The following is a 15,688-nucleotide window of genomic DNA, read 5'->3' as shown; positions in this document are numbered from 1 at the left end:
GTAGCTCTGCTCAACATGTAGCTCTGCTCAACATGTAGCGATGTCTGACGTTTCAGAGAGGAATACAACAACTCCAACATGCAAACACTTATCCAGCATGACCAGATTGTATGACTGTCATTATATACCAACCTAAAAGGTCTGCTTTAATGCTATTTTTGGTAGGATATTTTGAATGTGTTTGATTGCATTAAGGCTTTCCTATCTGAATATTTTTTGTCCTGCTTTGTGAATTGCAGCAGTGACAACCACAGCTGGGGTACATCTTTAAAAGTTGAGATGCTATAGCTCACCGACAGACATTGGAAAAGAAAGCTAAGACCAAGAAATGCAGGTTATCTATATCGGCTTTGCAGAACTACCACAATTACATATGATTTCTCTTTCTTTTTACACAACACCAGCATCAATTCTTCCTTGTGTATGATCTTGTGTAACTTACAATTTATTAGAATTACAGCTTCATTAATTCATACAGAGGAACCCTTAGAACATGGGAAGAGTTTTAGCAAAAGTAAAAAGATAATTTCTAGCTTTAACCAGAGGATATATCTGTATAACCTTGATTAGTCAGGGCCACAATGACTCATTCACACACATGAGGTTTCATATGACACATTGTGAGATTCTGCAGTTGTCTTAGAGCTCTGAACAGCCAGTGGTTTAGTTTTAGATACAACAATGGGGGTTGTGCTATTTGTCACCAGTCAGCTGGAGGGAAACCCAGGGCCGAGTGTGAAGCTTTCTGTCCGACAGTCTGGGGAGAACCAGGGTAGTCTGATGAGTTTATTCACCTATTCAATACATCTCATTCAGCGGCGGAATCCCAGCAGGCCTGGACCTGATGAATCAAACTGAAGGTCATGCAAATGCTGAGACTGGAATTCATTTAGGCAACGGTGGAAGTAAGTAAATAAATACAGGAGGAGTTTAATACCAAGGCTACCTGAAAACTTCTTCAAAAACCAAAAAAATGATCAAATCTGTTTTATTCAAGGTATTCCAAAAGAGTAAGCAGCCCTAATTACCTAATTACATGAAACGAAATGATRATTCATTTCTGTTCAGGTGTTTGTGTCTCATCATTTGAATGAATCAGATCTCCCGTCACAAGATGTGAGGCACCCGAATTGAGGAGAAGCAGACAAACAAAAACACGAGATACGCAAATCAGTGTGTCTCTATACTCATATTGCCAATACAAAATCTCTACAATTCAGAAATGTACCTATGCAAAGGATGATGGCTAAAATCCACCAATATTTAAGTTGAGACCCCTTTAGCCCTTGTGTTTACAAAGGGGGTCCAACCGACGCCACACCCGAATCACTTGTATCGTTTGCCTCAGTCCTCGCACGCACAAGGGTAAAAACACGTATAACTGCCGTTTTTAATAGTTTACACATGTTAACATCTGCCAATACACACAGTATTAATGGAACTGCCGCAGAAACTAATATCTACAGTCTTCTTTATTTTAGCAAATTAGTGGCAAGGAAAACGTCTGGCTGCTTTGCCAAAGAAAGACAGTAGAGTGTGAAAAAACAATTGTGACAATTTTCCCAAACTGTATTTTCCTTCTAATGTTTTAGGGACGCTCTACAAAAGAAAATATGTGAATACGTTCAATTAGAAGTTATGTTTTAGTGAAAATGTTGATTTTGTCACTCAAAGCAAACAATGATTATATSACTAGATTATATTTTCTGTTGAGGCTTATTTATCAGGTTAAAAGTACATTTTSAAAGTAACTTTAAAGCAAGTATCAAAACTACTTTTCAATAAGTACACGCTTCTGTAGGAAATGTTTTATTATTCATATGATGCACTATCTATCTTAAATGTTGGGCTTTCGTTAGCGGTGTGCAAATGAAGAGAAATAAAGGTTTGAAAACATCCATTTTTGTGGAAACAATTTTCAAATAATATTTTACGTTTTTGAATATTACTGTAGGCAAACACTTTTTTATTTTAAAATGGTTGAAAAAACATACAATAAATTTATCTTCCTGCTTTTCCAATGTCTCTATCCTCTTTTGGACAGGAGATTTTAGTGCTTTTGCAAAAACACTACAAAACAGGAMATTTTGAAAAGATAAAAGGCGCAACCATAATATCTCCACACCAAAGCAATGCAAAAATGGTTATTTATGATGACAAACAAGAGTGTCATGTAGCCAAGGTGACACATGAAGGAGCTTCCTTAACAGAAATTTAAACCTGGTTAAAATTAGTTAAACTCTGACCTACAGCTGAAATCAGCGAACTGATGAAATAGCAGAAACTAGTTCAATGTCAGCAGCTGCTCCTGTTTTCTGGGAACTCAGCACTGTTTGCTTTCCCTCAAAGTGAGAAGAAAAGCCACAAACACCATGAAACATTAACCTGAACAAAACTTCTAATCTTCTGAGTGTTCCTGTATGAAAATAATGCCAGAAATCATTGGGACTAAACTGTTACCACTGCAGTTTTTTGCAAAATATGCAAATTTGATACAGATAAGAAAAAAACACCTAATCCCAGTACAAAAACTTTTTATTGAAAAACTTGAGCTTTTTTTCTAAACCAGCATATTTCCATTTTTTGTAAATCCAGTTTGCGCAATTATATGGTCGCATTAACTAGACTTTAATTGTTTTAGCATAAAACACCAAGGTGAACTTCAGACCTTATATTCTCATCACTCAGTGTTTCACAGCCAACAATGCAGTGAGGAATGTTTGCTTTGCTACGGACTGGAAGCCGATGTGAGCGCCATGTTCATGGGAAAATGAAACATCTTTTCTAAATTGGTCAAATAAGTTAAAACTTTCAGCAAGTTTGCATGTAGATTCTTTCTTGCTGCTCCACCACCGTTAGCATGAGATGCAGACTGGCCTCCTCAGCAAGCAGTGGGACTACCTGTCATTTCCTCCAGCCTCAGTGAGACATTTGAGTAGAGACAATGGGCCTATAATCTGATAGTGCTGTCTGTTTCCGGACAGAGCTTCAAATGGACTACAATACCATCCCCATGCTGAAGTGCACCAATAAATGATGGCAGYGATCGTCCTCTCCTATTTCAGGAAGGAGGCTAATGACATTTATCTAACCTTGTACGATGCAGCCGTATGATGACGATACATCAAATGCATGAATGAAAATAAATTAGAAAATTAAAATCTTGTAAAAGCGTTCCCATTAAGCTGAAACCATCTTCTGAATGCTGCTAACGTAGCAAAAGGCTCACAATCATCTGCACTTCAAAGGCACCCAGCTAAAAAAAAAGGAAATGATTCAATAATTCATGAGATAGAAACTCCACACGGCTTCAGAGTTCCCAAGCTATATGCGGCTCATACAGATAAAACAGAGTTAGCATTCTGAACATTTTCTTTTTCCTCCTCCAAATCAGAAAATATATGCAGCCTAAGAGCTGAGCTATACAGAAAATGTGTTTAGTGTGCTCCCCGCTGTGTCACAGGAGACAAAGTTTGCAGTTAAATATGGGAGTTTACGACCTTTCACTGCGTTCAGATCCAGATCAGGAGATTAGTCTTTCTGCGTGTCAGTTTGGACAGCAGCTGGTATAAAAATACATTCAACATAATCTACAAAGGAAGTGACAGTCTATTCATCAGAACATTAGYAGGCAACAGATGCATGTTGATTTAACATAGAAAAGCTTTTTGTTTTTTCTATATATTTTCAAGAAGTTGTCCTAAAAGGTCCAGGTTGGCCCTTTGTTAGCAACAGCACTGTATCTGTTTTAATGTTCGAATACAAAAAGTTAATGGATGTCAGTCATAAAAAGCATTAAAACACAGTGGACAACCACCTATTCACTGTTCAGTATTCTCAGATTGACCACATAACTCCAGATAATTTGTGGAGTACATGTCCGTTTCTGGATTTTCTTGGTAGCGTCGGCTCATTAGCGCACGTGCTAAAAGAGATTTTTTTTCTTCTTGTATTTCATTGTAAATGTAAAAATGTTATACAATACAAAAGACACAAATAATGGTTGATTCACATTTTGTTCCACTATTTTCTGAAAAAATCAAACTATTACATTTATATACCTGTGAACAGTAATTAAACATGAGGGAAGATGGAGAAATAAATGAATGTTTCCCAATGAACATATGGGACAGTCTTATCCAGTCCAATAACACCTTGAGTTAATCTCATAAAAGATGTGTATTATTCTTTGGCCGTGATGAATCCACCAGAGGACGCATTGATAATATTAACAGTCCATGTGAGTCCAATAGATAATTGTCTACTGAACTACAAATCGTTTTAACAAAATTATGACAATTATTGTTAGTTATGACAATTATAGCATTGCCTCGGCAAATAGATCATTTAATAGTAAGTAGTAGTTCCATTAATATAATAAATAAATGTTACTTATTTATCTACATTTTAAGAATAATCCATCCATATGCATTTCTTATAATGCAAAGTGTTATAAGAAATATAATATAAGTGAAATGTGCAAGGATTTGCTTTAAAGTAAATACTTACAGACGTATTTTGTAGGTATTTAGTCTGCTTTAATCCACATGTAGTGTGTTTGTGTAGAAAGTCCGGTTGGTTTGTGTAGGTGTGAATGTGTCACCGAACTCTGATGCAGAACAAAAGAACTAACTCTGGCCCGCCCACAAACCTCGGTCTCGGTTCGGCTGAAGTGAACTCTGGTGTGGTTTGAATGTGTATGTGAATGCCCAGCAGACCAGAGAATACTTCAAAAGCAGGAAATGGGCTATAGCACACGGCATTCTGGGTAAATACAACCAAAACAAATATGCGAGTCTGGCGATAGCGAGAGAAATGGCTCATGGTCAGAAGTGGAATGAAAAGGAGATCAGATGAAAATATAGCAAAATATAGCTGGCTTTGTTTACATTTCCTGACGAAGGAAGTTGCACTCAGTGTCTTTTTCGTTTCCTGCAGTGGTTCCTGGSGCAGCGCCACCACAGGTGAGGAGGGTAACAGTACAATACACAATACACATCTTAATCATCCAACAAAAAATGTTCTCATCAGTAGAGATGTCAACATTTTGTCACATCGCAGCACCACGACATGAGGATTCACGCTCACAAAGACCATCAATCCTGAACAAATCCTTTGTCCCCTCATCCATTTACACAGCTCTTAAAACAACGAGCATGACTCTGCTTCATGTATAATTGATCATTACATTAAGAGTTGGCCGACATGCACGTGGCTGACATTTACCATGTAAACGAGAAGCACCTTGTGACTTCCTGGAAGCCTTTGCTCTCTGGGAAGAGGACTGATGTGAAAAAAATCTATTCTGTTTTCAAGCGATTTATCTTCACGAGTGTGTGCAGGCGACTCACGACCGCTTCCTGGTTCCAGGATGATACATTTCTTCTCCAGTTTCCATATTTGTGTTGTTAGTCGTAACAATTCAGTTTTAGAAATGCAGTAGGAAATTGATTGCGTACCAGAATTAGCTTTCAGTTAGTCCGGGCTGATGGTCAGCTGGCTGGACACTGAAAAATCTGATCCTTTTTCTGATCAGTGAATGCATTATGAATAATAATAGCCATCGGGTTTCGCTAGCAACTACACTGTTAAATGTAAAAACCAAATGAAGAACGCTCACATTTAGGATCAGTTAAGTGTTAAAAAAAGGAATGAATTACAGCAAAGTTTCACTGTTTTGTTGTTTTTCTAAGTAGGGACGAGACTTTAACATGTTCATTTTTATTAATCAATTACATAGAGAAAGGTTTTGCACAATTATTTGTTCTTTTTATATATAGTTTCTGTAATTGCGTGTTTCTGGTACACCTGTACTGATGCACAACTGATATCCGCAATCAACAGTGATGGATGACAAAGCAGCTCTTCTTTTTCCTACTTGGGGCAAATTTTAGCTTAAAAAACAATCTGAAGGGACGCTGGTAAAGACTATGCGTTCCTTCAAGTTATACTAAGTTGTACTAAACTTGAAGCCTATCAGCTAAATAGCATCTCAATGCTAAACATGTGGCAGCAGCAAAGATGTCTCTGGCGCTATTGTTAACGTCCACATTTCTAAAAAAGTTTTTTATTAAAAGAAGTTCCATGAATGATCAGGAGTTCCTGAAACACTGGTAAACTGAATGGGTAGAATAGCACCCTGCACCAGTCTGACATTGCGAGGTGCTACCACTCATTTTAAGTTTCAGGCTTTGTCTGTAACCAGAAGTTAGGGATTTGAAAATGGTGCCAACCTTTTGGAAAATCTCACATTCAAGGTAAGAATCTACGTACTCCAGGAATACAAATGGAGGCTGTTGTTTTAGTCATGCTAAGTGTACGATTGCTAATATAAGGTGTTAATTGCCATAATCAGTCAATCTTTGTTTTGTTTTACTGCTTTCTCGCTCAAACACATCGCTTCTGTTCCTGTTGCAAACAATTAGGGACTGATAATAGCACCAGAATTTTATTTTTTGGTTTATTTTATTGGTGTCTATAAGTCAATGCTTTATAAAAACGGCAAAGAAAATTTCAACAGGTGCAGTTCTTCTAATTTTTATTGATTTATATGCTAAAAAAAAAGCAAGCAGAAGTATGGATAAGTTTGCAACCTCAACCAATTCAAAATGTTCTTGTTCTCCAGACCAAAAGTAGTCTCCTGGTAACAGGGAGATGTTTGAGAATTTTATAGCAACAAAAGAAAGAGCTGAATATGCTCAGGATAGTTAGTGGGTCGGGGTGCTCAGGTCGCAAAGGGAGGCCAGACGTCGTGTCAGAGCCTGTAGTGATGATATAAAGGAGGCTGTGGCTTCCCTCAGGGAGTCTGTATAGGCCCACTGCAGACCTGCCTGGGGGCCAGCCATCATCTTCTGTGTCTATTCAGCAAACCAYACACAATGTGGAGCATATGTCTGACTGTGAGAGGTCAGAAGACTCCCAATGACGGCTGAATGAAGGAAAAAAGGGAAGTCTGCAGATATGGAGGATAAGTACAAGTTTTCATTATTGATTTTCTACAGCTGTGACCTGATGGGAACAAGGGGCGTTTATTTATTTACTTTGTTAGATAATATTATGAAATATTTTTTACAATATATTCAAGTTTCACTTTGATTATAAATCAGCAATCAAGTGGGCCTTGCAGAGGATAGTGAGGAAGAGCTGAAGGGTGTGTCCAGGATCAGGAACAGATGTCGGATCATCAACAGTTCATTATGCACATTCTGAAGTATCACATTAGAAAAAAAGATATTAGTAACTGTTTTGTAAAAAAAAAAATTTTTTTAAAGTGTAAAATAGCTTTTACACTTGCTTAAGGTGGTTTTTGGCTCTTAAAACGAGTTGATGCGTGAAAGAGGAGATAGAAAAACATTTACAGAACAAGATCCGATGTGGTTCACACGTCCAACCAGCGAGGAGCATGTGCCTTACCAGAGGCACAGAACTCAAAGAAAGTCCAAATCACTTTCAGTGGGGAGTCTGTCCAGTTTTCTGAGATTTGTGCCATGCTAGTTTGCAACTTCCTGTTTACTGCAACCATCCCGAGCTCCAACATCTGATAAAATTCCAAACTAGGGAACACGTCTTATTCACATTTTTGTTTTTATCTTTGTTGCTGCATTTCAAAAGTTTGCTCACAATTGGTATGACAATCGAAAACATTCTGCTGATTCTGCTGCCGTCAGGTAAACAAACAAGATCAAAAACAGAACCAAGCGGCTGCTTCAGCTTTAGGATGTGAAAATACTGAACTGCTGTTGAGAATATGAATTTTATATTATTGCACTAATTGTGTTTTTATCTCTTTATGATGTTTTTTACACTATTATGCAGCCCAGAAAAACTTTACCCTGTTTTGTTGCATCCTATTTAGCATAAAGCAAATCCTCTCAGAGAAGCATACCGTATTGTTCAGCTCAGCTCTTTTCACATTTGCTCCTCTAACCACATAATCTCACCTCCTCATCTCAAGCTGCATCAGTCCTTCCTCAAGCACAACTTCAAGAATAAAGGAGTTAATCATGCACGCTCTTCAGAATTACGTTTTCGTTCTGTCCGGGATACCCGAGTTAATTTTAGATGTTCAATTTTTGCGTACATTTCACATTTCACACTTGCCACAACGGAGCTTTTCATGCTGACTTTAAAAGTTAAAATGCGTGGGCTGTGTTGCCTCATGTTGAGGTGACAAACTACAATATACAGCTGAAAAGAGAACTGCTGCTGTTTGGGACAGTCACAGTGGCGGGTCTGATGCCAAACTATCTTCTTTTCCTCAGGTTCTACATCACTGTATGACATCCATGATACAGAAGAATAAAGAACTGAACCAAAAAGAGATTGATTTTGCAAATTATTCCTCCTTTACTGTACATAGCTGTCAGTGTTAGGCACAAATGCATTTAATGGCACGTTCACAAGGAGCTCTAACCCTAATTAAAGGAATTTGCGACTGATTGTACCGTTTTTACATGACAAACACGAACCGAGCTCAGAACGTCCTGCGTCATTAAACTGCTGTCAGCTGAAAAAGAGAAACAGCATTTTCCCTCCAAGGCGAGAGCAAGGTGACTGCTGTGTGTCCTGCGCTCGGTTCAGCCTGTTATGCATACATGTTAAAGTGTACGCCAACTTTTTCAAATGCCACATTTAGTGTAATAATCATTGCAAGAGAAAAAGAATCTCTCTTCAGTTTCACCATCCTAGCAAACATCCAAAAGGTTTTTGGACCTGAACTGATATTTCAAACTAGCTTAAACTGAATTCATCTTCACATAAATTCTAGTTTCATTTGAAGAAAATGAACCTCCCAACATGATAGGACCACCACAGAGCTTCAATCTGGGTATGGAGGTGTTTTCAGTCATGTGCAGACATACCATTTGGACTTAAGGCCCAAACATTCAGTTTGTTTCTATCCAACAATGTTCTAGGAGGTTTAAGGATGTTGGATGTTGCTCTGCACCCATTTCCTGTCTGATTACTGTCAATTAGGGTCACCAGTAAAACAAAAAGTGGAACAAAAAAGTAAAAAGGTGCTTTACTAAAGTATTAATTTAAGGGTGTTCCTAGATATAAATCATAGTGACTTTTTATGCTGTTTTTTCTACTATAAATGTGGTGGTTTATCACCTAAAATCACAGTGGAAGAAAAAAAATTAAAGGTATAATCAAATTCTCATTTCTATGAGAAACTTGACATTTTAGCAGGAATGTGCTGTCCTGTTACCACCTACAACTGAGAGCTCAAAGCACTCCGGCACCTCCAATTCTCCTCTTAGACCGTCCTACAGGTAAGCATAGCTGAAACAATAACTCTGATCATTTCATGTTTATTTTTTGGKTTTTTTTTCTTAGCTGATTTTCTTGTAAAACAGAATCAGAATTTTACTAAAATAAAATGTGAGAACGTAAGCAAAACTATGAACGTCAGTAAACTCCACTAAACTTGGAACTAATTCTTGGTAATAAGGATCTTGCACAACACCAAAGACATCAGAAACAAACAGACATCACTAACCGAGTTCACAGAGGAATGTTTGACACGCACTGCCCCGACATACGTTTTAGTGTAGGTAAAGTCCTACTCATTTCCTCGGCACCATAGATCATCTCTCTTAACCTCTGACACAATCTCTAACTTTGGCTTTAGATTTAAATCGTTCACCCAGAAGAGGTCTGTACCACAGTCAGGGTGACTGAAATAAGGAACAAACATACCTTTCTTTGATTAAACTGGATGAACATATAACTAGGCATGCTATGAGGGAAAATTAAACAACTTCTTAAACYTTTTCAGCCATGTGGCCCCAAAGAGAATACACAGCCATGAAATTAGTCAGGTTTTCATTGCAACTAATTCATTGATGAAGTGGTATTATTTTATATAGGTATCAAAACATGCTATCTTTAACGTTCTCTTGTAGAACGTATTAATGAAGAAATAAAATATAATGAGGAGTATATTTGAACAAAAAAGTCATTTAAAAGTAGTAGTTTCTAATTGGTGCAATGTGATTCGAACATGACGAGAAACATATTTTGCTTTACTTCTAAAGTTCATATATTTATACTTAATCTCTGTATGCTGAGTGTGTAGTCAAATTCCTTGGTTGTGTTCACAATTTTATCAAATAAAGCCGATTCTGAAATGACTGTGAAAATGTTCACGCATGCAAGGATATCTGTTTGCTTCTTATTTTAATAAGCTAGCAGCCTTTTCTTTATACTGCTACACTTTACTTGTCATCATACTGTCAGGGCATTAAACTGATATGTTGCACATACTATAGGCTGGGATTTTTAAGAGTTTCCAGGACAGCAGGCCATTTGCATAGTGCATTTTTGAAAGCTTATAAAATACCTTGCATTGAGCTGTTCTAATTTATTATATTTTCATAAAGTCAAAAAAATATGCAATTAAAATCATTCTGTCCCAGCCTACCTCTAATATAATTATAACTAAGCAGTCTAATTATTCTAACCTTTTTTATATATGGATGCAGACATTTCTAGAAATGGTGTTATATGGAACCGTTTAGAAAAGAAAGTAAGAAAATATCATTTATTTGTAACTTTTATCAATAAAAAGAACCTGAACATCCTCTAAACCTGCCCTGGAAGCTCCACATTCAGGCAGGGAGTCATGACTTCATGCCTCCTGACTAACCAACATGTCAGTAACCAACACAAGGSTCCTGACGTCCCACATGGGTTTAGAAATAAGTATTACAATTACATTTTAACACTTAGACAGCAAGATATAAAACAGTAATTCTTGTCTCTCAAAAAGCATGAGAAAATTGCTTGGTAAAATATGAAGCCAACATTTACATCTCTTAATAATCAGACATAACTAATTCAGCTGTTGTTGCCAATTCTGACCGCTTCCCCGCCTGACTAATTCTGACACTTTTTTCGGTCTTTTTCATTTTTATATGAGTATAATTATTTATTTCCCTCCTCTGTTCCACTCTAGTGTTGTGTCGAGCACTATTTAAGGATGAGCAGCTAACCGGAGAGATGCCGCGCCTGACCGGTCCGCCACTCCTCCCAGCGGCGGTGTCCCCAGCTGCACCGTCCCCTCTGCCTTCACACACACACACACGCGCACACGCACACACACACACACACACACACATACACACACACAGAGCCATACGTTGTTCGGGTCCTGCTACTTACGCCCGGTGTCTGGAGAAGCCCATGGACAACAGCACGTCCAGGTTGGAGCTGGATTTCATCGAGCCCGGTCGGCTCTGGCGAAGCCTCCGGGGGAGAATTTTGCTGTACAGGTCCTCCTTGGCCGCCATAGTCCAGTCCTCCACCGGCGTCAAGCAGTCCTACCCCGAGTCCGTTACAGCTCACGGTCAGACCCGCGGTTAGTCCATGAGCCTCGGCAGCTGGTCCGCATGAGCTGAAGAGCTGAGGCAGCGGGAAGCAGTGAGGGGAGCGGAGCTGAGAGCAGCGCTGAGCGGCTGCTTCTCCGCCCACTGGAGGAAACTGCGAATTAGATCCGATAACCGAGCCTATAGAATCCAGCGGAGACACACAAAACTACACCAGGAGAAACATTGCAGCTACATCCAGCCATCTTTAGAAAGGACACAAGAAAACACAGCATATTAAAATTTATTTTTAATTTCAGTATAAAATTATAACTTCTAAAAATATATCTCACATTATAGAAAATAATTACAGAATTTAAATTGTTGCTACTGACAATTTCAAACTCCACCTAATCCCCCCCCCTAGCTGTGCAGCTTGTTTTTACTCTAGATGCAGAGACACTGGGTCCCTCACTAACGATTAGTTTAATTCGTTTCCAAGCGTGGATCATGATTTGCTGGTCCATTGTTACAATAAGGCCAACCAGAGTGTGCTGGGCCTAACAGCGGGACTGCCACTCTGCTAAATGGTGTTGTGCTGCGGAACATTTCTTGTACTGGTCAGGTTAGTGAAGGCCTCCRACGGAGCTGGCAGATGGGATGAACGGTGAGATGACACAGAAGACGCAGCCTGCCTCCTGGAAAGCCTGCCTCATCTCCACCTAGTGGGCAACAAAGAGACTGCATCAGACACAGAGGCGCACTGACCTCACACAACATGGAACCCTGGGCACACAGCCCATCACATAAGGCTCTGTTGTTGTTTTATGGATACAAAACATATCAAGGAGTCATAATTGTTAGTGTCTCTCTTCCAGACTATGACAGGGTCTTTAAACGTTGCATTCACTGTTGGGTTTGATGAATCACATTTGAATATCACAATGTGATGCAAGGTTGACACAGACATTAAACCTCTGTCTGATATTAAATCTGACTATACCTGTTCATGTTTTAGGTCATATAAAACAKAAGAATAAGAGAATTTAATAAAAACTTTTCATACATTCCCAAGTATTTGGTAGAATTTACTATTAAATTATAAGAATTGAGTCAAATGTTTTTGTTTGTTTTTCCTTTAGAAGCTTTAGATAATAGTTAGCTGGTATTTCAGCACATTCCTCCTGACAGAATGGCTGTAACTGAGTCAGGTTTGTCTGCTGAACATGGCTTTCAACCGTTGACTTCCTATGTCAGGGTCATCGTGCATTCAGAAAATCCATTTGTGCCAAAATTTCAACTTCCTTGCTAATTTATTGAGATTTTGCTTCCATATCATCACAGGATCTTCTTTCCTTATGACTTCCTCCTGCAATAAAACACTTACACAAAATGACRCTGCCAGCCTCGTCCTCAGGCTGTAAGCTTCTCCATTTCTCCTCCAAATGTGATGATGGCCATTAAGGCCACTTCAATTTGGCACGTCTCCATAAGTTACGGTTTCTGTCCCCGAGTGCTTTTGCAAAGTGCAATCTGTGTTTTTTATGCCACTTTAGGAGCAATGACTTCTTCCTGTCTGAGCGGCCCATCAGGACACTTCACTGTGGATAATCAGACTGTTACCAGCATCAGCAGCATCTTCACAAGATCTTTTGCTTTTGTTCTGCTCTTTTCATACTCTTAACACGCTCATCTCTGGGACACGTCTCCCTTCAGTTCCTGGACAGCATGGGGCTGGACATTCTCATGTTTCTGATATAATTCTTTGACCAGATGACCTCAGAACCTTCAGGCATTTTGAAACTGGAGGAACCAGACGTCTAGACRTCTCTTACTGATATCTCGCCATCCTTCCTTCATGACATATCATCAAATGAGCTTTTACCAAATTGATGAAAATGGTGATTATTAACTAGCAGTACTAAAGTCGCACCCACAGTGAAGACGGTATTTAAAATTCCTTAACAAAAATAATTAGCTTAATGGCAAACAACATAATTTTACTTTTCTAGCTTCTGTAAGCAGCTAGCTGGGCTACAGAGCTATCCTGCAGTTTTTAGATGTGCCACAGGTACAAAACACTGGAATGAAATGGCTTAATGACCTCTTTCTTGTGTAGAGGCCTGCTAATGACCTAATTATTCTATTCTGGTGGTGCAGCAGAGGAACATCTAAAAGTTGCAGGGCAGAGGCCCTCCAGGACTGGAGTTTGACACCTGTGCACTAGTGCAACAAATAATTTGGGGTTCAGCTGGGTTTTTTAAATTCCTCTCATCCTGTTTAAAAAAAGTTAATGCAAGAAGCATTTTTAAACAGGTTTTTATTTCTGGTTACTTGTGCTGAGCTGTGATTGGGTTAGATTTCTCTCTTCTTCAGTAAAGCCACACATCTCTGAGTTTTATTTCCAAACCTACCCTRCCCATGCACACATTTCTTTCCATCTCACAATCATGCACTACTTTGCATGGTTAGCACAGATAATCACAATAAAAACCATTTTAATATTGCTATAATGTGACAAAGTCAAACGGTTCAATCATCCTCAGCTGTAATTGTGGAGAATAATTAAAATTAGCTGAGGGTTCTCTCCATGTAGGATAAGTGGGTATAGACAGTGGATGGGAGGATTTGGTGCTTGGGTGAATTATTTTTGCCTTCGTCAACCTGAACCATTTTCTGTTCAACGATTAAAAAATTAGCTTCAGTCCTGAGAGTAAAGGAGAACAGCCTTACCAGCCTGACCTGGTCCAGACACAGGCCCACCACGGCGCCCCCACTGCCGGGGAGCTTCACTGCTGAGCCAAACTGTCAGTTCAGATAGAGTGTTCATTAATAAATGTACAATGGGTGCTCTGGAGGGARCTCAGTTTTCACCTCCTAACACCCACCTGCCTCGCCAGCTGAACCATCCTGAGGTTCCCAGGACCCAGACAGTCATCAGTGTAGATAGACCTGTAAACCACATTTACTATCAGATCAGGCAGCTGTAGAATCTAAGCATTTATTTAGAAAAGGTAACAAATATTCACTTTGATATGATGTAGAAGATCATCTATCATAATGAAATAACGGATTAGTACTAATCCGTTGTAGGCTAAGAAAAATGAAATTAAGTTACAAAGATATAGTCATAATTTTGAGAGAAAAAAGTCATATGATAGTAAGTCATAATAACAAGAGAATAATGTCATATTACATTAATAAAGTCATATTAATGCAAGAAAAATGTAGTAACACGATGATAGTTATAATACTAATAGAATGAAGTAACATTTTCATGATCATTCCTACATGAAAATAATTTTAAAAATGAGGACTATTGAGCATCTTGTGAAGTTATACTTCAATATCAGTTTTACAAATATTGATTTTCACTTTCCGTTTTCAGAAGACGGATTAAACTGAATTCCATGGCTACAATTAAAGTTTGTTGCTTCATAATCCTGTTTGCTTCTGTTCTCTGGTGAACCTGAGGTCCTCACACACCAGCTGCCATTACAYACACATTACATCACACAGGTGGACTCTTCCCATTAGTTCCAAATAGAAATAGTAGAATTTGATTTTATTTAGGAGTATTAAACTGGGTGAATACAAAAGCACACATTTTCATATGTTTATTTTAGCAAAAATGTGAAAATTGTTTTTCTCCCATTTTTCAGATATGAGCTACTTTGTGTTGGTCAAGCACATAAAATCCCAATAGAATCAGTTTCTTTTAAAGAACGTTGCCTATTGCATCTTTGCATAGTAACAGCATCCTCAGAGTCTTCTGCAGATGCGACAAACACTCTGTATACCAGGCCAGAGAACCCRGGGTTACCTGCGAAGCTCAAAGTTCTGGTCCATCAGTTGGGCCAGACGAGTCCAGTCTCTCTCTTTAATCGCTGACCTGAGGGGAGAAAAACAACAAACAAAAAAAGTCCTCAGGTCTGAGTTTGGATCTATAAATGAGCTCAGACCCGACTTATCCACGCTGAAGCTAAAAGTCAGAAAACAAGCGAGATTTGTTTATTGCTTCTCACTGAGCAAACTGCTAACATACCATCACCAACAGACTCCAGTAACAACACATTTCTCTCTACACTGTGTGTCATGAATCTAATCTGTCTGTCTATGGAGGGAAAGATTGCTGATAATATATGTAATAAATGAAATAAGAAAGTCTACGAGAATGAAAACAGACAGTGTTTACATGCACAGGTAAAACATACATCATGTGCATAAACATGATCAGATGTGCAGTTATTATCCCAATGAGGATGGTTTTTCTCCACTGTTAAACATCCATCCATCCATCCATCCATCCATCCATCCATCCATCCATCCATCCATCCATCCATCCATCCATCCATCCATCCATCCATCCATCCATCCAT

At 38.7% G+C, this 15,688-nt stretch overlaps 2 protein-coding genes across 3 annotated transcripts in view; both read right to left on the bottom strand.

The window, feature by feature from the left end:
* ubash3bb (ubiquitin associated and SH3 domain containing Bb) overlaps nucleotides 1-11,501 on the bottom strand; it is a 65,899-nt gene extending 54,398 nt beyond the window's left edge. Inside the window, exon 1 of one of the 2 annotated variants that reach the window (XM_017308294.1) lies at nucleotides 11,167-11,501. In XM_017308294.1, coding sequence (XP_017163783.1) covers nucleotides 11,167-11,294 — 128 coding nt within the window. In that variant the 5' untranslated portion in view covers nucleotides 11,295-11,501. The remainder of the gene's footprint in view (nucleotides 1-11,166) is intronic. The other variant, XM_008425127.2, reaches the window with a different exon arrangement.
* Nucleotides 11,502-11,656: 155 nt separating this feature from the next.
* Nucleotides 11,657-15,688, bottom strand: part of gkup (glucuronokinase with putative uridyl pyrophosphorylase) — a 29,324-nt gene continuing 25,292 nt past the window's right edge. Inside the window, exons 20-23 of the mRNA XM_008425129.2 lie at nucleotides 15,133-15,201; nucleotides 14,198-14,261; nucleotides 14,043-14,114; nucleotides 11,657-12,031 (exon numbers count right to left, since the gene is read on the bottom strand). Of these exons, the coding sequence (XP_008423351.1) occupies nucleotides 11,936-12,031; nucleotides 14,043-14,114; nucleotides 14,198-14,261; nucleotides 15,133-15,201 (301 nt within the window). The 3' untranslated portion in view covers nucleotides 11,657-11,935. The remainder of the gene's footprint in view (nucleotides 12,032-14,042; nucleotides 14,115-14,197; nucleotides 14,262-15,132; nucleotides 15,202-15,688) is intronic.

Source organism: Poecilia reticulata, linkage group LG13, assembly GCF_000633615.1.
Source record: "Poecilia reticulata strain Guanapo linkage group LG13, Guppy_female_1.0+MT, whole genome shotgun sequence".
NCBI classification, from domain to species: domain Eukaryota; kingdom Metazoa; phylum Chordata; class Actinopteri; order Cyprinodontiformes; family Poeciliidae; genus Poecilia; species Poecilia reticulata.
Note: the sequence above shows the minus strand (reverse complement) of the source record. Positions and strands in the feature narration are given on the sequence as shown.